This window comes from Leucoraja erinacea, chromosome 9 (assembly GCF_028641065.1).
Source record: "Leucoraja erinacea ecotype New England chromosome 9, Leri_hhj_1, whole genome shotgun sequence".
Taxonomy (NCBI): Eukaryota; Metazoa; Chordata; class Chondrichthyes; order Rajiformes; family Rajidae; genus Leucoraja; species Leucoraja erinaceus.
Genome location: NC_073385.1, coordinates 24,192,250 through 24,218,066, shown reverse-complemented (window position 1 = coordinate 24,218,066; position 25,817 = coordinate 24,192,250). Strand labels below are relative to the sequence as shown.

The 25,817-nt window shown below is 37.6% G+C and overlaps 2 protein-coding genes across 2 annotated transcripts in view; one reads left to right on the top strand and one right to left on the bottom strand.

Annotated features, from left to right (window-relative positions):
- The window catches only part of LOC129700139 (TOG array regulator of axonemal microtubules protein 1), a 97,453-nt gene extending 92,951 nt beyond the window's left edge, over positions 1-4,502 (bottom strand). Inside the window, exon 1 of the mRNA XM_055640367.1 lies at positions 2,249-4,502. Within this exon, the coding sequence (XP_055496342.1) occupies positions 2,249-4,282 (2,034 nt within the window). The 5' untranslated portion in view covers positions 4,283-4,502. The remainder of the gene's footprint in view (positions 1-2,248) is intronic.
- A 60-nt stretch (positions 4,503-4,562) lies between these two features.
- LOC129700138 (kelch-like protein 28) lies at positions 4,563-25,370 on the top strand. The gene is made up of 6 exons (XM_055640366.1): positions 4,563-5,060; positions 12,246-12,300; positions 12,539-13,437; positions 17,397-17,840; positions 21,058-21,266; positions 21,456-25,370. Exons 3-6 carry the CDS (start codon positions 12,539-12,541, stop codon positions 21,617-21,619), a joined length of 1,716 nt encoding a protein of 571 aa, XP_055496341.1. The 5' UTR covers positions 4,563-5,060; positions 12,246-12,300; the 3' UTR covers positions 21,620-25,370.
- Positions 25,371-25,817: the final 447 nt, after the last annotated feature.

The window sequence follows — 25,817 nt, the reverse complement described above, 5'->3', positions numbered from 1 at the left end:
AGAAAGAATACTTTGACTTTGTATCTGCCTCAACCACCATTACCGGCACTCACCATCCTCTGTATAATAAATTCCTGCACATCTCCTTTAAACTTTACCCCTCTAGTAGCTGATATTTCTGAAGAATAACTTTGATTAATTGGAGCTAAAGACAGTTTCTGCAAAACAGTAACAGGGAAGATACACTTCTCTGGCAGTTCTATACACATTTAGAATAGCCAAACAGAAAATATGTTGAAGGCATAATATATGTGAGATGATAACAAATAGGAAAATTGCAGGACCAAATTTAAATATTCAAACAATTTCAAAGAAGTATCATTTTAGATATTCTCAAATTTACTTTAAATCTCAAATTTACTTTGAAATACTTAATTAGTCAATGGTTACGTAAATGTAGCCATTTAATAAACGGACATTTAAGGGTAAACTCACATCTTGAGAATAACAGATAATCATTATCTATTCTGCTGTGTTGCCTAGATACAAATGTGCATCTATGCTGCACTGAACAAATTGTCTCCAGCAGAGGCAACAACGTAAAAGCCAGAAGAAATCATGCAATTTAAAAACAATTACATTTAAAATGACCAAATTTATAACTGGTGGAAATGCGATTAAATCCATATGCACAGACATTCGAAACCATGCACAATTTTTTGAGAGATCAGAGTTTTGTTCATCTAAATTAGAAAATCAAAGATAGTTACAGGAGGTTCCTACAATTCTGTATTGTTAAAAAAACACATTCCTGTTATAACATATGTGCATGTTTATACATGCCACAGACGCACGTAAAAAAAAAAGTTTCAGCTTCTTAAACTGTAGACACTACAGCATTTCCAATGCTAATGTGTTAACCAGCAACCCTAAGGTGATCAACATCATTGATTTCAAAAATACTTACTATTAAAGAATCTTGTTATACATACTTGTGCAAAGAAATTAACAATCGCACATTTATATAATTTAATGGTTGAATGAGCTCATAATATATATTTGAAAATACATTTCTTGATTCTTTCATTTCTTAAGGAGTTCTGTTTTTTGTACGTCACACTACACGTAGATCTTTGAGAATCCCGTGGGGTCTTTTCTGCACATACGTAGCCTGCCGCATTATCTTACAACAAGGATTTAATTTCATAACTGAACAAGTTGGCAGTAAAGCACAATGGAACAACAGCAGATCACAAAATATGCTAAATGATTACTCTTTGATAAGAGTTTAAGACATTATAACATTTTTCAATAGCATTAAAAGAAATAATTGTGTTCCCTTTACCATGGAAATATCCAATTCAGTTAGTTTACTATCAATATTGATAATTTTGTTTTGATTCAGGAGCTGAAGACAACAAGGTAGTTGTGTGGTAGGTACAAAGATAGAGAACTCTCAGAACATTAAAACATAAGTTCTGAGCTGAGGAATTGACTACCGGAAGCTGATTTTTTAAAAAAGTGATTTTTATTTAATTATTACTTATAATCTGCAGCTGATTTAATGATAGAAATGCTGCTTAATTTAAACCACTTTCTAAGCTTAAGAAACAGTTAAGTTTGTAATGGATCAAAAGTTAGTTCCTTAAAACATTTGAAATTTGCAGCTGCACTTGTATTATAAAAATGTTTTCAACGCTCTGAATTCACTCCCAATTATGCACACAGGGATTTTGGCTTACTCTGCAACTACAGTGCAAGTTTGAGAGGCACTCGAGGGGCAACCTTTTTACATGCCAGGCGGTGGGTATATGGAACGAGCTGCCAGAGAAGGTAGTTGAGGCAGGTACTACAACACAGGTACATGGATAGTATAGGTTTAGAGGGATATGGGCCAAACAGGTGGGTATCTTGGTCGGCAAGCACAAGTTAGGCCAAAGGATCTGTTTCCATACTGTATGAGCCCATTACTTCTGCCCAGAAAAAAAAACTTCTGGAAATTAACCCTCCTTAATATTAGCAAAGATTCACTTGAAGCCTTGGTGCTGGCCTACATCTGCATTCTGTTGTGTTCCTAATTTGAGCTGCATGATGCATTGTAGAATTGCAATCTTCTCTTAACAAGAACATCTATTTTAAGCAGTGTATTCCAACCAAATAATTTGCATGCATTTGGACTAATTAGTATTAACAAAGATGTAATTAATTATGTTTTAGTCTTCTGGGCAACATAGAATCAAACTGTACATTTTATTATTTTTTTAATTACTAGCTTTATTACGCCAAAATATAATTTTCCAGGTCTTACCTGCTCTGCAGGAGTAGCGTTGGAAAACCCAGTTTGTTGACCAGATCCCCTGCAGGTTGAGCTTGCGCATTCCCATGGTAATTTGTTCTTTCCTCGGCCAGCACTTAATACTCTTCTGAATGAGGTATATTCATCTATATTGGGGCTGGGTGATCCATATCCCAAAGGCGGAGGCTCATGTTCACCGTGATAACTGTGGGCACTCTGAGTTCTTCCACTAGCCAGCAGCCATTCAGTATCTGCTCCTAATGGAACCGGAAATCCTCTACCATGAGCAGAAGATGGTAGAGGTATTGCGTATTCCACAAGCCCTTGAGGAGTTATTTTTGGCAGAGTTCGCCTTGATAGTCTTGCTTGTATGGCTGCCATTACTCCATCCCCATCTTCCTGTAATTCTACAGTATCCACTGCTTTAATCAAAAATGTCTTGTTAGAACCAAAAGATGAAGCTAATACAGCAAATGCCTCCAATGCAGCATGTCGTACCCTTCTCTTGGAGTCAGTCAATGTTGGAGCAACAACTTGACAAAGATTGGGCAAATTAAAGTCTTCACTTGGAAACGTTAAAAGTGAAGCAATTACGATGTTTAGTATTTCCTCACGAACTCTGGAATTTTTGTGTTTTATATTGTCAAGCAAAATATCAAGTATTTTTTGAGGTCGAACCTGCTTCATTAAACCCATGTAGACTTTCATATATTCCTGTTTGGTTACAATTTTATTGTCACCGAGCACTTTTATTGTTGCAAACGTAATGGGTTTAAGATAATTTATCACACCATGATTTAGCTTAACTACCAGCAAGTTGATAATTTCTAATGTACCATGTACAACTTTAAAATTTGAATCATCAAGCAAAGTACTTAAAAAGCCAATCAAACTCAAAAGAGATGTAGAAGACAGAGCCATAAAATTAAAGCTGTTGATTACATGTTTTAGCTCTTCAACAGCATGTGTTCTACTCTTATAATCTTCCCGGTCCAGAAGTCGAACATACAATTCCTTTGGAATGATTTGAAATTCTAGGTTGCTATGGTCTTCAGAAACAGATCTGGAAAAAAGGGGGACATCTTTCATATTAGTAATAGATCTTCCACGAAATCCTGAATTTGTCCTAAAGTTTCTACTTTGTTCCAGCTCAGGAACAGTATTTCCATTTGGTTTGGGCTGCGTCTCATACTTTAGTTCCATTAATTTGTTATAATCTCTTCTAAGAGTCAATGGTAAACGTTTTAAGAAAGAGTCGAATTCTTCCTCGCCAATATGACGTTTGATATGCCCCATGGTAGCAAAGGCTAAGAATGAGTCGTCCATACTATTACCATTTAGTTTTTTAGCTAAACAAAGGGTAACATCAAATAAATTGTCACTTTTCAAATCCTTCGTGAGTAAGATGGGTAAAACAATAGTCGCAGCTTTCCTAACTGTAGCATCATGGCTTTCTAGTCCATGTTCTATCAAAGCCCAGAACACGTCCTTAGAGATGTTGGAACATTTTAAATATGCATGCAAGGTTTCTATGAGCTCCTTGCGCACATTAGGGCTGTCATCCCGCAGACTCCATATCAGGTTGGGCAACACGGCAGTCCGAAAGTAATCCAGATCTGAATCGGATCCTTGAATGATTTCTGATATTAGCTGGATGCACGCCACTTTGACCTCTGTTCTACCGTCCACCAGCACTTCATTCAAAGTTGAGAAAAGATCCTTCTTCTTGGCAAAGACCACCCTGCCTGCATTCTGCCTTACGCTGATAAGGAGTGTCTCAAGTGCCTCGGTGCGTTTGATCAAAACCTGGCTGTTGAGTTGCCGAAGAATCGCATCCTCTTCCATGTTCTCGGCGGGGTCGGAAGGCGCCGCAGCCGCCGGGCTGCTGTCGTTCCTCCTCGCCGACATCACGCCATCCCGTGTCTGGCTCCAGAAGGAGCCGCCGCTGCCCACGTCGATGCCTTCCCTGTGGTCACCACTCCTCTGGTAGCTGTTCTCTTCGGACTTAAACACCGGCAGAAGGCACTTGGCGACCGAACCTGCCATGAAACCTCCCCCCGAGCGGCTCCCGGCCGATCGCCAGCGACCGTAAACGCCGCCGTCTCCAGGGCTTCATACTTTCCTCTCTGACGTCTTCCAATCGGTTTTATGACATTTGCCTCCTTGCACAGTGATCAGCACATTCACCTCTCCCCGCGGCACCGTCACTCCCTCAGCCCGACTTTCCTTCATAACAAACCGTGTCTGTCTGTCCGTCCGCCCGCCCGCCCGCCCGCTCGTCGATCGCCCCTCCCCCCGTCGCCAGCGCGCGCACGCACGCGACGCCCAGGCACGGTCACACGCGCGAACCGGTTTGAAAAAACTCGCCACAAAATGGCCGTAACTAGGGGGGCAGGCACCAGGCAGGTCACGTGAACACAACGGACCGTAGCCGCAGAGCGCTTCCATGGTGAGGCGAGACCGACGCCCCACCCGGATGCAACCACATCGCCGAGTGCGCCGGGAATTGTAGTCCGTTCAACTCTCTCCAGTTAGCAACGTCTGTGCGTTTAAACTGCATCTCCCAGTGTTGGTCTGTGTGTGGGCACAAAGTTCAGTGTGAAGAACCGGATTAATATTTTGAACGGCTGTGATAAACTTACAAATTTAAGCAAGTGAAATGTTTTATAATGTGCGATTTAGCTGCTATTCTTGATTTTTTTTGTTTAAATCCTAACCTTTGCCGGAAATTGCGCACTCCCCACCTGTTTTGTATTTGTGTTTGATGGGGAATTGGTGGATTTGTTCCTCCTTCGCTTGGCGGTTTCCACCGTGCTCCTGTCAGGTGAGTTGGTTTGTATGTGATGTTTTATAATATATATATTTAGATTGTTTTTAAACGTAACAATTTACATTTTTTAGGTGTGGTAATAGATTGTCTTTAAATAGGCCAAGGGCCTTATTAACCAATGAATTGGTGGATTAAGTTATGAAAAGTTAAAGAGTCTGGTTGCAGAATTAATTGTTCATTTGCACGAACTGCCTTATCTGATATGAAACGAATACGAAATGTATAAAATAAACAAGTATGAACTTTATTTTGAAATTATTTTCTTGTAAAACGATCTATTTCGTGTTTATTTTATTTGAACGATTCTGAGTTTGTCAAACGTAAATAAATAATAACTATTGTTTTTGTATAAATTCGTTACTTGTATTTCATTAATTTGTGCATTTTATATGCAGTAATACGGTTATGAAACTTTCCTTAACTCGTGATTTGATGGTTTTGGGCTTTCAAATGAGCGACGTAACAAAGAGGTTAATGTGTCAGGTATTGCCCCGCGTTATATTGTACTCTATTTAGAAGGGCAAACAGCATACTGGGTAACAAAATTGATCTTCATCAATCGTTTTTATTCCTTTTTCAAAATGTTCATATGTTGTATGTTAAACTGTAGGTCAAATGTTAATTGGTTATCTGACTAAATATGGAATATAGGTTTGAGGTTATTTGGTCGCAATGCTTTGTTTTGCATACTATCCAAACTGATCATATTACCACACAGATAACATATACCACACAGATAATTGACTGTTCAAATCTAGTACAATAGATAGGGCCAGGATAAGATATAGAATGAATGAAAATCATTTAGTTACTTACAGGTAGTGACATAAAATAAATGTATAGTGTTTGATATTTTAGAATTTTGAAGTATATTTTTGTGTATCTAATCATAGATGGATTTGTCTCGGATTTCTATTTACCCTACAGGGAAATAACTGAAAGTTTTCTGCCATTTCTAATGGTTCCCTAATTATTTGTAAAGGATAAGTGTTATTTCGAAACCAATCAGTAAAACATTGGTGGGTATCAGATATATAATTATTTTTCTGTGAACATCTATGCTCAGTCCACCTTGGCATATGCAATCTCACGGTTGCTAAACAGTTTAACTTCCCTCCCCATTCCCATAATCTACTTTGTCTTGGGCCTCCGTCACTATCAGAGTGAGGCCACATGTAAATTGGAGGAACAGCGACTCGTATTTCACTTGGGCAGTTTACAACCCGGTGGTAGGAATATAAATTTCTCTAATTTCAAGTAACTGTTGTTCTTTCTGTCCCTGTCCTAGTCATCCTACTAGTTTCACTTGTCGTATCCATTTGTTATCACCTCTTCCTTACCATACAATGGACCATTGTGGGCTTCACCTTTCCAGAGTCATTGATGATGGCTCTGATTTGTTCTGTACCTTTACATACCTTTACTTTCCCTCTCCCGTAAATCAGTCTGGAGATGGGTGTCGACCCAAAATGTCACCTGTTCCTTTTCCCCAGAGAAGCTCCGTGACCTGCCGAGTTACTCCAGCATTTTATCTATCTTTGGTAAACCAGCATCTGTAGTTTCTTCCTACTCATTGTCCCAACAAAATTAAATATATTTTCCCTCTGACGATTGATTTTTGCTTCAGTGAAAAATTTATCTCTGCCATGATCTGTTGAATTGGAAGTTTAAAAAATCTGTTACTTGTTTCAACCTAGCAACAATATTGTAAATGTAATCTGAGGATGACTGCATGTATATTTTTATTGTTGTCTTCAAGACGGTTCCTGATGTTAGACATATGCATAAGGATATAGTAGAGGAAATTAAACTTTCCATTAATTAAGATGATTGTCTTTCCATTCCTGTCAGCATAAAAATAATACCAAAGAAATTTAAGGGGAAAATCAGTTCAGATTATCTATGGAGTCCTTATGCCAACCACTGGTGGCAATTTATCCTAAATTGATCAGGTTTATTTTGAAGAAAGAGGATGGGAATGAAATGGAAATGACTGAGTCGAAGCACCAAACTGAGACCCTGTAAAAATTGACCTGAAATGCCTCTATATAGAAGAGAGATATTCTTATTGCTGCAGTGTGTCCTTTGATTTAAGACTGGTACATTAAATCAGGAACTTGCGTCGTATTTAAGAACATTGAGATTAATTCTTAACATGAATTGGATTCGAATTCTACACCACATCAGCTTCCTTACATTTTATTGTTGGTTCATGGTGTTACAATACATTTGAATGTGGATAAATACATGAGGAAACAATTGAGTAGTGATTAGAGAGTGTGGTCTGTACTGAACAGATATTTATTCATGCTACACCTGCAATGTTATGCCTTTGATCAATTGGTACCTATCATAATGAGATATGTAGGAGGGAATTTTGTGCTGTACCATTTATCTGGCTTTATTCAGATAGGCACAGACACAAAATAAAACCAGTGGTCAGTCTATCAAACTAGTCAGTTTATTAAAGGCCTTAATAGTGTGCACTTTGGGTTCTCAGAGTGTAACAGTGCACACTGTTAAGGCCTTCAATAAACTGACTTGTTTGATAGACTCGCCACTGATCTACGAGCTGTTTTATTTTGTTTGTGCAAAACTGAGTAATGCCAGGTACAGGTATAGCACAAAGTTCCCTCCAAGATATACAAGATAATTTTATTTGGAATATCCTATCAGCACTCACGATTCCCAGATGAGTTTAAGATGCAGAGTAAAATTATAGAATTGTAATTTTACCCCTCTTCAACCAAAAACAAATCACAGCCAGCTTTGCAAAAAGTAATTGTCTCAAACTTTGAGCCCACTAATTACATTAGCATTAGCCCTTGTTTCCCACAAACTATCCTGTGGCCTTTGAGTGAGATGCTCACATCCAAATGAATCCAATTTTAGTTGAGCTTATTTGTTCAAGATCTAAATGACTATTGTCGTGAAATTTGGTAGCTGAATTAACATTTCAAACATCTATTGAGTGTCTGTTCACTGTAGAATTATATATTTGTTGTGTGAACTACCCACTTAAAAAAAAAAAAAAGTTCTTGGGCAATTGTTGTTTGGACTCGTCATGATTTTAAGTAAGCCATGCGGGGACAGGAGCTGTAGGTATAACAAACTGATACTCAAGGGAGACCTAGTAAGATAATTTATCTGAACTGGAAGTACACCAGGTTCTTATGCCCTTTAGGTACAGAGATAATGGCTGATGATTAAATACAACTTCAATAATTATAATTGCATGGTCTTAATATTTTAGTTACGACAGCTAGTTCCCATAAAATTACATTTAGAATGGGAACACATCTTAACTGGGCAAGACCAACTCGGAAAGTTCATGCTTTTGTTCTGACACGGTAGTTCACAGCAAAATTCCCAAAGCTTCGGAGGACAAAACTCCGATATCCAAAACATCCATCTTTTGCCACAGTGCCTTAAGGAGTGGGTGTGTTGATACACAAACACACACAAACACCAAGTATTGATTGACAGAACAAATATGACCACGATTGATATTAGGTGACAAAACAAACTAGTCTGGAATTTCCCTTGATCACATTACTAATAGTGCAAAATATTTGGGCATTATGTATAATGCCTGTTTCCAATTAGACCATCTATTGTAGGGTAGGGTTTTGATGTAGCCCTATTGCATGTATATTTCGCCAATATACATGCATTCAGTGCATTTAGAAAGTATTCAGACCCCTTCTCCTTTTCGACATTGTTACAGTACAGCCTTATTCTAAAATAGATTAAATTCTTTTTTTTACCATCAATCTGCACACAATACCCCATAATAAAAAGCAAAAAAAGGTGTTTAGAAATTTTTGAAATTAAAAAGAAATAACTGAAATATCACATTTACATAAGTATTCAGACCCTTTACTTTGAGGTACCTTTGGCAGTGATTACAGCCTCAAGTTGTCTTGGATATGATGCTACAAGCTTGGCACACCTGTATTTGGGTAATTTTCCCATTCTACCCTGCAGATCCCCTCAAGCTCTGTCAGGTTGGATGGAGAGCATCGATGCACAGCTATTTTCAGGTCCTTCCAGAGATGTTCGATCCTCTGGCTGGGCCACTCAAAGACATTCACAGACTTGTCATGAAGCCACTCCTATGTTGTCTTGGCTGTGTGCTTAGAGTCGTTGTCCTGTTGGAAAGTGAACCTCCACCCCAGTCTGAGGTCCAGAATGCTCTGGAGCAGATTTTCATCAAGGTTCTCTCTGTACTTTGCTCCGTTCATCTTTCCTTCGATCCTGACCAGTCTCCCAGTTCCTGCCGCTGAAAAACATCCCCACAGCATGATACTGCCACCACCATGCTTCACTGTGGGTATGGTATTGGCCAGGTGATGAGTGGTTCCTGGTTTCCTCCAGACGTGATGCTTGGCATCCAGGCCAAAGAGTTCAATCTTGGTTTCATCAACCAGAGAATCTTGTTTCTAATGCCTTTTGGCAAACTCCATGCGGGCTGTCATGTGCCTTTTACTGAGGAGTGGCTTCCATCTGGCCATTCTACCATAAAGGCCCGATTGGTAGAGTCCTGCAGATATAGTTGTCCTTCTGGAAGGTTCTCCCATCTCCACAGAGGAACTCTGGAGCTCTGTCAGTGACCATCGGGTTCTTGGTCACCTCCCTGACCAATACCTTTCTCCCCCAATTGCTCAGTTTGGCCGGGTGGACAGATCTATGAAGAGTCCTGGTGGTTGCAAACTTGTTCCATTTAAGAATGACGGAGGCCACTGTGCTCTTCGGGACCTGCAATGCTGCAGAAATTGTTTGATACCCTTCCCCAGATCTGTGTCTCAACACAATCCTGTCTCTGAGGTCTACAGACAACTCCTTTGTCTTCGTGGCTTGTTTTTCGCTCTGACATGTACTGTCAACTGTGGGATCTTATATGGACAGGTGCGTGCCTTTCCAAATCGTGTCCAATCAATTTAATTTAACAGTGGTGGACTCCAATCAACTCCAAATCTCAAGGACAATCAATGGAAACAGGATGAACCTATGCTCAATTTTGAGTATCATAGCAAAGGGTCTGAATACTGATGTAAATGTGATATTTCAGTTATTTTAATTACTTTGCAAACATTTCTAAACACCTGTTTTCGCATCTTCATTCTGGGGTATTGTGTGTAGATTGATGATTATTTAAAAAAAAATTGAATAATCAATTTTAGAATAAGTCTATCGTAAAAAAATATGGAAAAGTGAAGGGGTCTGAATACTTTCTGAATTTGCATAGGCTATGGATGTAGTGCTTGGACTCCTGCTGTAAGCTGCTTACATGTTTTAACAGGCAGTCATGTTTATTTACACAACTATCCCTGTAATTTCAAAAACTCTTTCCACTTGTACTTAAATTTGAAAGCAGTTTGAAGATTGGTTCTTGTTTGTATTAACAGCTACATATACTTTTATACTCTATGGCTTTCGCTAACATCTTCAAGACTGCACAGTTGACTATGTTCTGGAATGAGAGTGCTATATTTCCCTGGCCTCTTGAACCGTACATTTCTCCCAGTCTCCACTACTTCGTTGGACAGATTATTGCAGATGATGATGATACTGCCTGTACAAATAAACAACTAAGTGTCTTGCCTGCAGTTTGCAGCAAGATGAGGAAATCATGGTGATGCAATAATCTCCGCATTCATACAGACATAAGTACTTAAAATCACACCAGCTGTTCTGAGATATGACAACCATGTGTATATTATACACATGGAAATAACTAAGGGACAAATTCAATGCAGGAAGCAAACATGTCTTTCCTACTTATGGCTTGACCTCCGCACACTACGGATGGCCTCAATGGAATTTGCATAGGCTATGGATGTAGTGGCTGCTGCTTCCACAAATGGCAAGTGCGAGATAACTCAATCGTGTAACAATGGTTATAAATCTCAAATCTCTTTCACGAGAGAGTCAGATTTAGCTCTTGGGGCTTTTGGATGATCATCATTTGAATGATGGTGCTGGCTCGAAGGGACAAATGGCCTACTCCTGCACCTATTTTCTATGTTTCTAAACCAGGGAACACATTACTTTGATCTACCCATTTATGAACTGTTATGAAAAGAACCTTATTTTTCTGCTTGGCACATCCATAGCCCATGCGCATTCCATTTACAAGACTGATAGATTGGGCGTCTTAATAAGAAGCTCTTTACATTATACAAAAGCAAGAAGGTGACTGTTAATAGTTTGCACAAATACATTTCTTTCAATAGCTTCACTCACTTTGTTAAAATGTTAAATTTATGAACTCTTATGAATGATCCAAGGAGAGGATGTAAATTTGCCCTAATAATGTTTTATGTTAAAAATTACTTTCTTCACTTTTCTTTTACCTTTATCTGTTCAGTAGAAATTACTCCAGTATGTTGAGTCTATTGTTACAGTAAAACTCACAATCTGCTATCCAATTGTTTACAAAAATCAGATTGTTCATCACTATTGCTTTCTGTCCTGAGCTCCCTTTAAACTTACCTGATCTATACTGCTGTGTAACATTAAAAAAAAAAAGGATGTATTGACTATTAATGAGTAATATCTGGCAACAGAAATCTTAACGATGCCAGATGGAGTTTTATTTGTATTTATTACTGTGTTCTACCAGCTCCTATAATTATGTTGCAAGCATGTTTTGATATTTGCTTCTTGTGTCAAAAGCCAAATAATTATTTGTTGAATAGAATAGAAGAAAAGAAAGGAAAAAAAAAAGCAAGTGTTAGAAATCTGAAATAAATACTGAAATTGCTGCAAATTTTCATCTTTCAGCATCTGTGGAAACAGGAACATTTTGGGTATTCGTGGATATTTTTTAATGCTTTCAACCCTCTGAAACTGTATTAGACAAAACAACATTGATTTTTCATTTAAATCATTTAAACAATATTTACTAATAGCTTAAAGCTACCTATCTGTCAAATTAAACATTATTTGGATCTTAGCTTTGGAACATTAAAGGTTCTATTTCAAAATCTGAATACACGTTTCTAACTAAAACATGTTATTCTGTTAGATATAAATTCTAGTGTGCATAAAAGCTCCATCTGGTTGAAATAAAATACCCAATAAGGAGCAATATGCAAATGTTTTAGAAAAGTATCAATGAATCATTTAAGTGTGGTGTTATTTTAATTATTGACATGCTTCACTCAAATATTCTAGATTGCCTTTTGATTTCTACGCATGTGAAGAAACACTTGCCAGAGAGAAGTCCTTGGTGAGTACACCTAAAATCAATGTATTGCTTTTAAATTGTCTTGTTACTAGCAACAAGGTTTTTAATTAATAATTGGTTTTAATAATATTTCAAGAGCTTTCTTGAAAAGTATTATAGTCTATTTGACACCTCGACTAAACTTGATGTACGTTTTCTCAAATTTCCATGTGCAATATTGCAATCTTAAAGTTTTCTTAGTTACAGTTGACTATTTTGTTCTGATCTCTTATTCTTTCAGATGGACCAGTCCCCTCAATCCTACATGCTTGCCAATCTGACACATCCACATTCAGAGCAGTTGCTGCAGGGATTACATCTTCTTCGACAGCATCGTGAGCTTTGTGACATTGTCCTCAGGGTTGGTGATGTCAAGATCCATGCCCACAAGGTGGTGCTGGCTAGCATCAGCCCATATTTCAAAGCCATGTTTACTGGAAACCTTTCAGAGAATGAAAACTCTGAAGTTGAATTTCAATGCATAGACGAGACTGCTTTGCAGGCTATTGTAGAGTACGCATACACAGGAACTATATTCATTTCACAAGATACAGTAGAATCTCTACTTCCTGCTGCAAATTTGCTTCAAATCAAACTAGTACTAAAAGAATGTTGTACATTCCTTGAAAGCCAGCTTGATCCTGGCAATTGCATTGGCATTTCCCGGTTTGCTGAAACATATGGCTGTCATGACTTGTACCTTGCTGCAAACAAGTACATTTGTCAGAATTTCGAAGAAGTCTGTAAGACTGAAGAATTTTTTGAGCTGAACCACACAGAATTAGATGAAATAATTTCAAATGACTGTCTCAATGTTGTGACGGAGGAGTCTGTTTTTTATGCATTAGAGTCGTGGATTAAATATGATGTGCAAGAAAGACAAAAATATCTGGCGCAACTGCTGCACTGTGTTCGATTGCCATTATTAAGTGTAAAATTTCTGACAAGATTGTACGAGGCAAATCAACTAATACGTGATGAACATACCTGCAAGCACCTTCTAAACGAAGCCCTTAAGTATCATTTCATGCCAGAGCACAGATTTTCCCATCAGACTGAGTTTTTGACACGACCACGTTGTGCTCCCAAAGTACTTTGTGCTGTTGGTGGAAAAACTGGATTGTTTGCAACATTAGACAGGTAAGATATTCAAAGTCATATTAACAGACATAATTTATTTCTGTATATTAATGTGGTATTTTCCTTCGAAGCCTAGGATAAATTGAACATCCACATTTTGTCAAGTGATTCTATCTACTGTATTGCCGGCTGAATGCAATTTGGTATTTTTTCTTGTGTGTAGTATATTGGACATATTAGAATATGTGGAAATCATACTTCACATATGTACCCATTCTGATACAACTTTGTTTTCATAAAATGGCAAATTGATGATGGCACATACTCATTATGAAATTTTGATAGCTTCCGAACCTATTATAAATTTGCGTAATTTTACACATCCCCGCTTTGCTCAATTTAATGGCAGTGGAACTGTTATTTTTCTTAAAGGTTTTCCCCAACCTTTTGACTGTGGAGGAAAGAACTCCTACCTTCTAAATATTAAATATTGCCCAGGAGACCCAATTGAAGATTGGGTCTCCTGGGCATTTGCAAACCATGATGGGCATTGCCTTTTATGTTTTGTGCAGTAAAATGTTAGAATTCTGGTAAGTTTCACTAATTTATCAAAATTGAAATAAAATGAGATTGACCCCACTAGATGTGGTGATTGTCTTTTCCAGACATGCCACCAACAAAAAAAAGCGCAATATGCTTTTATTTAATGTTTCTGTTCACTGACTGAGATTCACTCAGCCTTTTCACTCTAATCAAGAATAATTTTAAGTTTGCATGTATTAAATGGGAAGAGTATCCACAAGAATACATCTTCTTGCGACTGATAATTATTAGCTTTGGTCGTGCATGGATTGGGAATTGTACTATTGCTGTGAGCACTATTATTTTTCAAGTGGTAGAATGCATGTCGATGGAATAATTTGTCAAATATCTGACAGATATCTGGGATATTCTTTTGTAGTATCTTGACTGTTCCCTTATTCTACAATGCCTCTGTATTAAATTAAAATCTTAACTTTCGTCTATCCTCTCCATTGAGGCATTTATATAAGTACTTATTGTTTGTTTTTTCCACTACACTTAGTAATTGGGAATAGGACGACAGATAGCACAATGGGCTAAGAGTTCGGCTGGCGACCGGAAGGTAGCCGGTTCAAATCCCGCTTGGAGTGCATACTGTCGTTGTGTCCTTGGGCAAGACACTTCACCCACCTTTGCCTGTAATGGAATGTTACGGCGGCAGGCGCGGGCACACCGCGACGCCCTGTGTCTCCCTTTCAAGGGAGATGCTAAAAATGCATTTCGTTGTCTCTGTACTGTACACTGACAATGACAATAAATTGAATCATTTCATCATTTCATTTTTTTTAAAGAAATGGCAGATAATTGAATAGGTTTTTGCGTCGGTCTTCACAGCGGAGGACACTGGCAACTTGCCTGATATTCAAGAGAGTCAGGGACAGAAGTTAGTGGAGTTGCAATTGCTAAGGAGATGGTGCTTTGGAAAATGAAAGGTCTGAAGGTGGATAAGTCACCTGGACTAGATGGACTACACCCCAGGGTTTTGGAAGAGGTAGATTTAAAGATTATGGAAGCACTAGTAGTGATCTTTCAAGAATCAAATAGTCAGGAGTGGTCCCTGAGGACTGGAAAATACTAAATGTTACTCTGCTGTTTAAGAAGAGTGCAAGGCAAAAGAGGGAAACTGGGGTGGTTAGCCTGACTTCAGTGGTTGATAAGATTTTGGATAGAACAGCCATGATTGGTGAAGTAGACACAATAGGCTGAATGACCTAATTCTACTCTTATGACATGAATTTATCGACTTTTAAGTAATCTGCCTCTGGTCGGAGGATATATTTTGGCACGTGAACATGATAAGTTTAATGTTTTAATTGTGCCTTTATGTATCAAAGGTTATATTTTCAAAAATGGATTCAAGAGGAAAGTTAGAAATCTGATTTGCATGAAATGTTATAACTGTTTCCTAAAAGCAACTATAATATTTAAAATTTGAGCTATATTTACATGATTAGAATTTTTTTTACAGTTTTAGATCAAGATGTAACAAAAGAATAGGGCACAAGATGAAAAGTTTTATAGACAATAGGTGCAGGAGTAGGCCATTCTGCCCTTCAAGCCAGCACCGCCATTCAATGTGATCATGGCTGATTATCCCCAAACAGTACCCTGTTCCTGCCTTCTCCCCTTATCCCCTGACTCCTCTATCTTTAAGAACCCTATCTAGCTCTCTCTTGAAAGTATCCAGAGAACCGGCTTCCACCGCCCTCTGATGCAGAGAATTCCACACTCACAACTCGCTGTGAGGAAAAAGTGTTTCCTTGTCTCCGTTCTAAATGGCTTACTCCGTATTCTTAAACTGTGGCCCCTGGTTTTGGACTCCCCCAACATTGTGAACCTGTTTCCTGCCTCTAGCGTGTCCAAACCCTTAACAATCTTATATGTTTCAATGAGATATCCTCTCATCCTACAAGCCCAGCCGCTCCATTCTCTCAGCATATGACAGTCCTGGGAATTAACCTTGTAAACCTACGATGGACTCCCTCAATAGCAAGAATGTCCTTCTTCAAATTAGGAGACCAAAACTGCACACAATACTCCAGGTGTGGTCCCACTAGGGCCTTGTACAACTGCAGAAGGACCCCTTTGCTCCTATACTCGACGACTCTTGTTATAAAGGCCAACATGCCATTTGATTTCTTCATTGCCTGCAGTACCTGCAAGCTTACTTTCATAGACTGATGAACAAGGACCCCCAGATCCCCTTGTACTTCCCCTTTTCCCAACTTGATGTAATTTACATAAGAATCTGCCTGCCTGATTTTGATACGTCCTGTTTTGGTCAAATTGAGTGCTTTGTCAACGTATACCTCGAAGACCACAAGGGAGTTAGCTATTTCTGAATTACCTTCAATTAATTCTACAGCAGACTTTCATTAAAAATTAGTTACTGGTAAACTTGGGATAATTAAACTTGAAAGTGAGATGTGATTTCAGTATTTCAAATCATAGAGGGATACAGCACAGAAATGGGCCTGTGGCCCACCTGTGTCACTATCAACCATCAATTTGCAATAATCCCACAATAATCCTGCTTTCTCAATCTCTCTGCATTCTTATAGAATCTGGGGTAGGGGGTGGAGTCAATCTCACACACCTGCACAGTTGGGTCAATTAACCTACTAACCAGTTTCTTTGGATGTACCCCAATTTATGGTTGCCACTTATTGATATGAAATACTTATGGTAAGGAAGAACTAGGAAGGTTTGCACCCGTCAAGTGGCACAATTCCACTGACGTTTCAGAATGGAACTAGTTATTATTGATGAAATAGTTGGATGCTAAATGCCTGGATTAAAGATGATCCAAGCAGTTTCTGTCTCTTGAAGTACTGGATTAGACACTAATTTCAAATAACCATACTATCAATTACCTCTGTACTTTTCTGGAATTAATGAAATTATTTGAGGATGATTCTCTGCAACTAACCAATAAGCAATTGTTTCAAAATAGCTGGTTAACCAAGTACACATTAATGCATATTAATAATCAAAGGTAGTTGTGGTTCTTTTGAACTTGATCAATAGCAGACTTGTTATAATAGGCTGAATTTGTACCTTTTGGCAACTCAACAAATATATTACTCAGCGTTTTTAAAGTTGAAAAATAGTAGGTTTGAAAATCAAATTGGTTTTGGCACAAGGCCGTGGAGGTCAATGGATATTTTAAGGCAGTGATAGATTCTTGATTAGTATATGTCTCGGAGGTTATGGGGAGAAGACAGGAGAATTGGGTTAAAAGTGAAAGATAGATCAGCCATGGCATCGTGTAGACATGATGGGCCGAATGGCCTAATTCTACTCCTATCACTTAAGAACTGTCACTTTCTCTGAAGTTAAAGATAAACTAGCTGTTGCTAAATTCATGTTGCTATAATACAGAATAAGAAATGTTATAAACTTTTAAAAACTTTTTTTGCTTTCTATTCCTTTTGCAGTGTGGAAATGTACTTCCCTCAGACAGACTCCTGGACGGGTCTGGCACCACTCAGTAGCCCACGCTATGAATGCGGGGTTGCTGTTGTTGATCAGAAACTTTATGTGGTGGGAGGAATTGCAACCCATATTCAACAAGGAATCAATTATCGAAAGCATGAAAATTTGGTGGAAGGTTGGAATCCAGAGACAAACAAATGGACATCTGTAGAAAGAATGAATGAATGTAGAAGCACTCTTGGAGTGTCTGTTTTAGCTGGTGAACTGTATGCATTAGGTGGTTATGATGGAGAAAATTATTTGCAATCTGTGGAAAAATACATTCCCAAAGTAAAGCAATGGCAGCCTGTTGCACCTATGGCAAAAAGTCGAAGCTGTTTTGCAGCTGCAGTTTTGGATGGAATGATCTATGCTATTGGAGGATATGGTCCAGCCCACATGAACAGGTAACACAGTACGAATTTTATTGTACAAAATAAAATACAGCTTTTCAAACACATAGTAATTTGATGAGGATAAATAATAAAATAAAAATATATATTTTAATTCACAATCAAAACTTCTTCCAAAATTTTCTCTGCCTAAAGCGTTAACTCTTCATACGGTATGATATGACTCCATTATTTTTGTACGGAGCCCTAGTTGGTGATTCAAGGTATGTGATTGCTGATTGTTGATCTGTCATTGCAACATTACCCTTGGTATCTTACACTCCCTGAGGGCCACAGCTCTTCAGCTGAATTTGCCCATACCAACCAAGTTGCCTAACCAGGCCAGTCCCATCTGTCTCTCCCTGGCCCATAACCCTCCAAATCTTTCCTGTCCATGTACATATGTGAGAGTCTAAAGTGTTGTAATTGTACCTGTCTCTACAACTTCACCAGAATCAATCTACTACTGGTTTAAAATGGTTAAACAGTATGTTTCCATGTCTCTTATGAGAATAAGAGTTACAAAGACCATCAGCTTTTTTTGGGTTTTTTTTGCCTTTTGTCAGTCTTATGTGGTTAACTTATCTTTAAACAGTGACTCTTCTTTTTGATTCTCCCTCGAGCAGAAACATAACCTCCACATGCACCTTGACAAGATTCGTCCAGTATCTGGTTAATTTCTGAAATGGGATTTTAGACCTGGAAAAATTAAACCGGTTCTTCTTTCAGAGCTGCCAAGTAGTACGGATTTTCCGTATTTTGTACAGAAATGCAATCAGAATACGGATGTGTGGATTTGATTTGTAAAATACGTATTTTTAAAAAATCAGCCTGACTTCCTGTTTCATCTTGCTGCTTAAAAAATGCAAGGATATAAAAAGTCATACTGTAACTAAAAATTATAGCAGATTAAATCTATTAGTATTTTAATTTTCAAGATCTCGATGATTATTTTTGTAAGCTTTGATGTGCCTGCCCCGCTCCAGGTTTAAACAGCACGGTCAGTTTAACGCAAGGGAATTTAAACGAGCTGGATCGCTTTACACGTAGCGCTTTACACATAGTGCAATGGGCTTTTCACATAGCGCTATGGGTCACAGATTGTTATGGGAGGGAGAGGGAGGAGAGAGGGTGTGGGAGGGAGGGAATAAGAGAGGGAGGGAGAAATAAAGGAAGGAGGGTAGGAGGGAGAGGGAGGCTTCCAAAATGCCTTCAACATCATCATCTGGTGCTAAAAGCAGGAAGCAGCTGTTCAAACAGCAGTATACAAAGAGATGGCAATGAATGCAATGTCAAGTAAGGTGCGTAGAAGACATGTCAATTGGTAGCAAAGTTATGCATTCTTGTACTCTTACATGGGTATGACCGCACATTTAAAAAAAAAACTTTTCAGTAAAATGGCACCGCGTAAAAATACTGATTTTCAGGTATTAGAATTCTGAAATGCTCTGAAAACCTGGCAGCTCTGTTCTTTGAGGAAAAATGCTGAGTGTTCCTGGAATTTTCTGGTTTTATTCCATATTTCCAGCATCTGCAGATTTAGATTTTTTTTAATTTAGTATCATAAACCTTTCACTACTTTAAAGCCTTTCTTTAAATGCCAGATCTTCTTCTTGTGTTCGAGGCAGCAGAAGTTATGTAACACCCTCCAAGCGCTGTAGCCAGTTCAATGTGCTGTTGTCGAGGGCCGTGCGGTCTACCCCTCCACCAGGAGGGCGGAGGACAGCGCAGTAGAAAATGATGTGCTTGCGCTGTTTGTTGGTCTGCTCCACACACTCAGGCTGCCGATGAACGCAGCCCCCAGCGATGCATGTTGGCGTTGAACCGGCTGACCCCTGTACGGAGCCGGTTCAGGGCGACCCACTTTTTGCGGGGCAGGTCTGAGCCGGGTGGGGCTGTGGTGTTCGGTGCAACAGTGAATCGCGGAGGTCGCCGTCTGTTCCCAGCTGGTTCTCCATGCTCCTTGTGTGTTGAAATGCCAGATCATTAATGTACACAGCTCCCAGATGTGGCCTCATTTGTACCATAAGTTATATTCTGTACTTTTGTATCCAATCTCTTTCCCATCCCCCCCAGTTATTAACAATGTTCTACTCACTTTCCTAATTAATTGTGCTTGGGAGTTTTACAGTCTGTCATTTAGATTTCTTACATTTTTCTTGTGAAAAATGGTCAATAGGCAATAGGTGCAGGAGTAGGCCATTCGCCCCTTCGAGCCAGCACCGCCATTCAATGTGATCATGGCTGATCATCCCCAATCAGTACCCCGTTCCTGCCTTCTCCTCATATCCCCTGACTCCGCTATTTTTAAGAGCCCTATCTAGCTCTCTCTTGAAAGCATCCAGAGAACCTGCCTCCACCTCTGAGGTCAATTTCACATTTTCCAACATTTATGTTCTAGTTGCCAGATCTTTGCCCATTTACTTTTTTTTTTTTGGTACCTTTGTGCCCTTGGAAGCTTTTTATTTTCATTACATGTAGGTTAACCACTTGGGATATTTAGCAAAATTTTCTTGACTCGTGTTCTAAGTTCACTTGGATATAATATTTTTAGCAAGGTTTTGAAGCTTTCAAATTTTGGGAGAGAAAAAGATTGATGGTTTCTTGGGGCAGTATTGTCGTTAGCACCGTACCCAATTTCCCTGACAAATCTATTGGACTTTCTATTTAACAAATTGTCATTTTGTTATTTTAAAATAATATGTTCAGAATAATTGAACAGTACCTAAATTAATTAGTCCCAATTTGAATTGTGGGTTACAGGATGGAAGATAATTTCCTTTAATTTTTGTTTCAGATAACTTAAATTAAATGGGTGTTCAGAAAAATTGCAGGTATAATTCTTTGTTGAACAGAGCTATCAATCTTATTTGTAATTTTGTTATAAAAATTGCAATTAAATTATTTTCATGAATTCTTGCATTCAAAACTGACATAAAAGTGACATATTTGAATCAAGTGGGCTGACTCTTCATTCCCCACTGACAAGTGGGCCATGCTTCGGTCACTTAAGAGCAGAATTGTGAAAAATATTCCAATCAAAGTTTTGCAGTTCTTGTGCTATTGATCTGGTTATCAAAATATTTTTGAAAGCGTTAGTTAACGATAATCAAACTCAATATTGTTGCGTAAAGCTTAATGTAGTGCTTCGTTATCTAAAAATTCTTATCCTTGCAAGTACTGGTTTAAAGTGTGTTTAATCTGCCCTTTTACTTTGTGTGCATGAAAATAGTGTGGAACGTTATGATCCAAGCAAAGATTCCTGGGAGATGGTAGCTCCAATGGCAGATAAAAGAATTAACTTTGGTGTTGGTTCAATGCTTGGATTCATCTTCGTTGTTGGTGGACACAATGGCGTATCACATTTGCAAAGTGTTGAGAGATATGAACCACATCAAAATCAATGGACTTTGTGCAGGCCAATGAATGATCCTAGAACAGGTAAATGCTTCATTTAAATCATCCCAAATTCTACAGTATCTCGTATTGTAGCAATCTGGTGGAACAGTTATCTGGTTATCTGGTCTTAAAATGATTTTGTGAAATTAGTTTGGATCCTATCAGTGTACAATATTTGTATCCACAATTTATGACATTTTTAAAATTTCAAATCGTATTTTCCCCTGACAGGAGTTGGTGCTGCCATTGTAGATAATTACCTCTATGTGGTCGGAGGTCATTCAGGGTCATCATACCTGAACATGGTACAGAGGTATGACCCAACTCTAGATACATGGTCAGATTCGACTGGTATGTTGTCATGCCGCTGCAACTTTGGGCTAGCTGCGTTTTGATGGTTGTTTCATGAAGAATTTACTATAGTAATAAACCCTGCATGACAAAATGACCAACTGTACTGAGATTGAGGAACTGCACAATCTTTCAGGTTTCACTGAGAATCTTGGCTGCTACTGTTGGTATTTTGCAGAAAGTTTTTTGTTTTTAATTGTATCTATTATATTGTATTATCGTATGCATATGGGGAAGATAAACTGATGCCTGAAACAGCCAGGGCTAACATAGCTCCAGCTTTTCCACCTTATAAACATTCCCCTCCATTTTAAGTAATTGTCACCTCCACTTTTTCTCATTTTAATTATAAAGAATCTCATACATTCAAAACCCTTAGATTAAAGTTCATGTCCCTTTTGTGAATTATGTTCACTGCATTATGTTCTGTTTAACATCTGTGATTCACATAAATTTGATACTAAAGGGCTGCCTTGGCATATTCGTCAGAATTTTTTAATATGACTTTGTATTGTTTGCTTGTATAATGCAATGTGATTTATGTACTTTGTAGAGCTGACGATGTAATAACATGCTATTAATAACTGTACAATTTGCCCCCTTTAGCAATTTTCCATCAGAATAAGATCACTTAATATTTAAAATGGCTTTATTAAAAAAAAAACAAATATACATTAAAAAGGGATTTCAATTGGGTTATCAGTGCAATTGCAATTTGTACTTTTCATATCTTGAAATGTAGGAAATTCTGAACTTGCATTACAAACCTATATTCACAGAGCTTAACATAGGTATACTATTTATGAATTAAGTAGTTGACTTTGTGAATATAGCGTGTAATATTTTAATCAATACTGAAGTTTTAAGTATTTGTATATTTTGCCTTATTATTCAGCTCTGATTGGCAAATGTTGAGTTTATTCATGTGTTCCTTTGTACAGCTGCTGTTGAGGGAGATTTATTACCTGGTGCTATCCAAGAGTTCAGGGCACAGATAATTTATGGTGTAAATGTCCTATGATTTTTATTTTCTATATTCCAAAAATGGAGATCTTGCATGCCTCCGAGCAAGCAAAGCTGGAGTGAGGGCACTGTATATACAATGAATTTTCAGCATCTAAAATCCTAGCCTAGCTGACTTTCTAATGCGTTCAGCACTATCCACCTTGATTAATACTTGGTTCTCTCATTATGCATAGTTTTCCCTAATCCCAATCTATTCATGGACCTCGATTTGTAAACAAAATACAGTCACCAAAATTTTATTTTGTTTCTACAACATCTTGTATCATATTCCATTTCAGTCATATGATATTTTGAATGTTTCTTGTTTTGTAAATTTAGAAATGTACTTCTTGCTAATACTGTTATTTTCCTGTATCTAATGTAACATTAACTGAGGCAAACAACTTTGCATTCAATTGTTATGGATATCTGAAATGATTTACAGATGCACCTTTTAAAAAAAAAAAAACATCACAAATATAATCTCCCTATAATACTATTGCTTTTTCCTGTACCTAAAATGTGCAAAAAAAAAAAGAATTGTGTATTTGTGACAAAGTTTGAAGTAACTTGGTTAGAACGGTTCTTTTGACATGATTGAAGCTATAGTTAGTATGTTTAGACTAGATTAGCAAAGTACCAACACGATGTTTGTACATGTTGTTGGTAAACTGTACATTTTGGTTTTGATTGTTAGTTATATATTTTGGTGGTTGCATGGACTTGTGTCTGTGCACTTGTATTTGTGCTTCAGGTCAGGCTGAATTATTGCGTGCTACTTAATATCCACCTTGACCTTCTGGGTGTTTTTGGATCCTGATGGAGAAGGCTACTTAGGTTTGTTGGAATAAAATGGTGCAATAACATTTTATATGGCTTTTTTAAATGTAATTTATACGTGAAAGAATGGGTTGATTTATGGAATCTTTGTGCTCTAAATATACCACTTGTCAGTAAAATGTAACATTTATGGTGTTGTGTAGAATGAACTTCTGTAACCTTCCATATTTCTGAGTACAAATAGAACATGTGCATTTTGTTTCATTCAAATAAAGGCATGATTTAATGTAAAAATTAGTGAAGAACACCAAACAGTCCCAAAGGCTTGGCAAACTACACATGTCCTACTGGTTTCGTAGCACGTGTTTATCTTGATGGCATAACTGATGCCATAGCAATAATTACTGTCAGTGACATCTGAGAAAATGTTGACCTTTGTTTCGGCTAGTTATTTTATTTTAAAGAACCTATATTTTTAAAAAAAAAACTTGTTTAAATCGGGTCAGATTTGGGTTTTACCCGATGTGATTAAAAACATGAATCTAATGGTAATTTGAATACTCGACCTCCATTCTCAACATTTAGATATCGTTGGAAGTGTTTGTCAGTTTACATGTTTCATATTATGCACTCATTTAATGTTCTTGTGACAAAAGGATTCAGAAATTCTGGCAAAATACTAAAAACTAACATTTTACATATTTAATTTGGAAACTTTCCTTTAAACTAGTTTTTCTGTTGATTTGACTTTTATTGTTAGTCAGAATAAACTTTATAGGCAACCTTACAGAAGTGGACAAAGCAATTGTCAATTGCAGCATTTTTATCTATCCCCTACATTTTTATAAGGTCAATTGCTTTTCACAAGTCTTTTTCTCAGTGTCATAACCTTCTGTATTATCCTGTTATAGTTCATATGATTTCCAGTACCTGATAGCTTAATTACAAGTGCAAAAATTAGCATTTACTAAAATGAAATTGTGCACTCGATTCATATACAGGTCTAATATATTGGCCGTGAACTAAGAATGCTGTTCTAGAATGATTTAAAAAAATTATTTGTTGTTATCTGCATTACCCCATCTCCTGTCAAGAAGTTTTGTTCCTTTTTGCTGGAAGAGTGTAGTTTTATGTACATAAATAGTGTATCTCAATACCACAAGTGGGATAATATTAGTGCAATGGATTAGAAATAGCTTTTGTGTTTTCTGTCTACTTGGCTTTAATTTTTAAGGAAAATATTTTTCTGAAGCCAGAAATGAGACCAGGGCTTTTGTGCTTTGCATAATTGAGAGATGTACATGCAAATAAACGTAATTGTTTTGGTTGATCTAGTATCAGTTACACTTTATTCTGAAATTGGTAACAATTTGAATAGATTAGTTAGATGGTTCTGCCTCTATTCATCAAAACCAAATGTCTTTAGCATTTACTGAACACACAAGCCACATTGTGTTTATTCTCATATGTCTTAATGAGATTATCCATAGTTAAAAATCTGTATTATATCTGGCCTAAAATAACACCAATAATAATAGTGGACACTGGATTATTATGGATGTTTTGCAAATTAAACTAATGAGGGACATGTGCACAGCTATAGTCATCACTGATTTCATAGCTTGCCATAAACATTTAGCTCATACTGGTTTTTGGCTACCTGACTTTCATTCAGTGTTATTGTTTAAATCCGTAACTGCTTTATTTTAAATAAAAATTGACTCTAAACCTTTGTAAATAAAGGTTAAAGACTTATTTGTATCGACGAGAAAATTACATTGTAAATACAGTTGTATGCTCTGTACCTGCAAATGTTAGTCTTTCATTTAAAACATCAGTATCATCCCACCTGCTTTTTGGCCTCTTGTTACATGTGTAAAAGTGCTGAAGGACTGTTTTTACACCATTTGAGTTTGGTTTTCTTAAAGCAGTGTCTATATTTCACATGCCTGTGGTGTCAAATACTGTTACAGTATTTCATTGTTTACAAAATAAATATTTAAAACTGAAGAGTGGTGTCTTGCATTACATTTGTTCTACATTGGTGTGGCTAATTGCCACCAGTTACAACGATTCATATTTTACATCAATGCACTGCATTGAATAAAATAAAATGGTTCACCTAAGTGTGCATTTTTAAATAAAAATTTCCTTTAGCTAATTATTGCGAATGAAAAATAATTTCTAAATTACAAGTCCACCACTGATTTTCTGGCAACTGGTGGTCTCACACCTCCATTAATCCAGACAAATTGAGAACACACTTGAAAAATCCACCCCCCCCCCCCCCCCCCCCCCCCAAAATGTGGCACAGAGGCCAGTTGAGGCAGCTGATCTGGACCAGTTTCCCCTACCTTGTTCAACATCCGGTCATCTCTAACGAAGCAGTTATATTTTAACTTTACATTTGCAAATAGTTACTTTGAGACATGAGTTGTGAATGTCACTCTGTGGTTG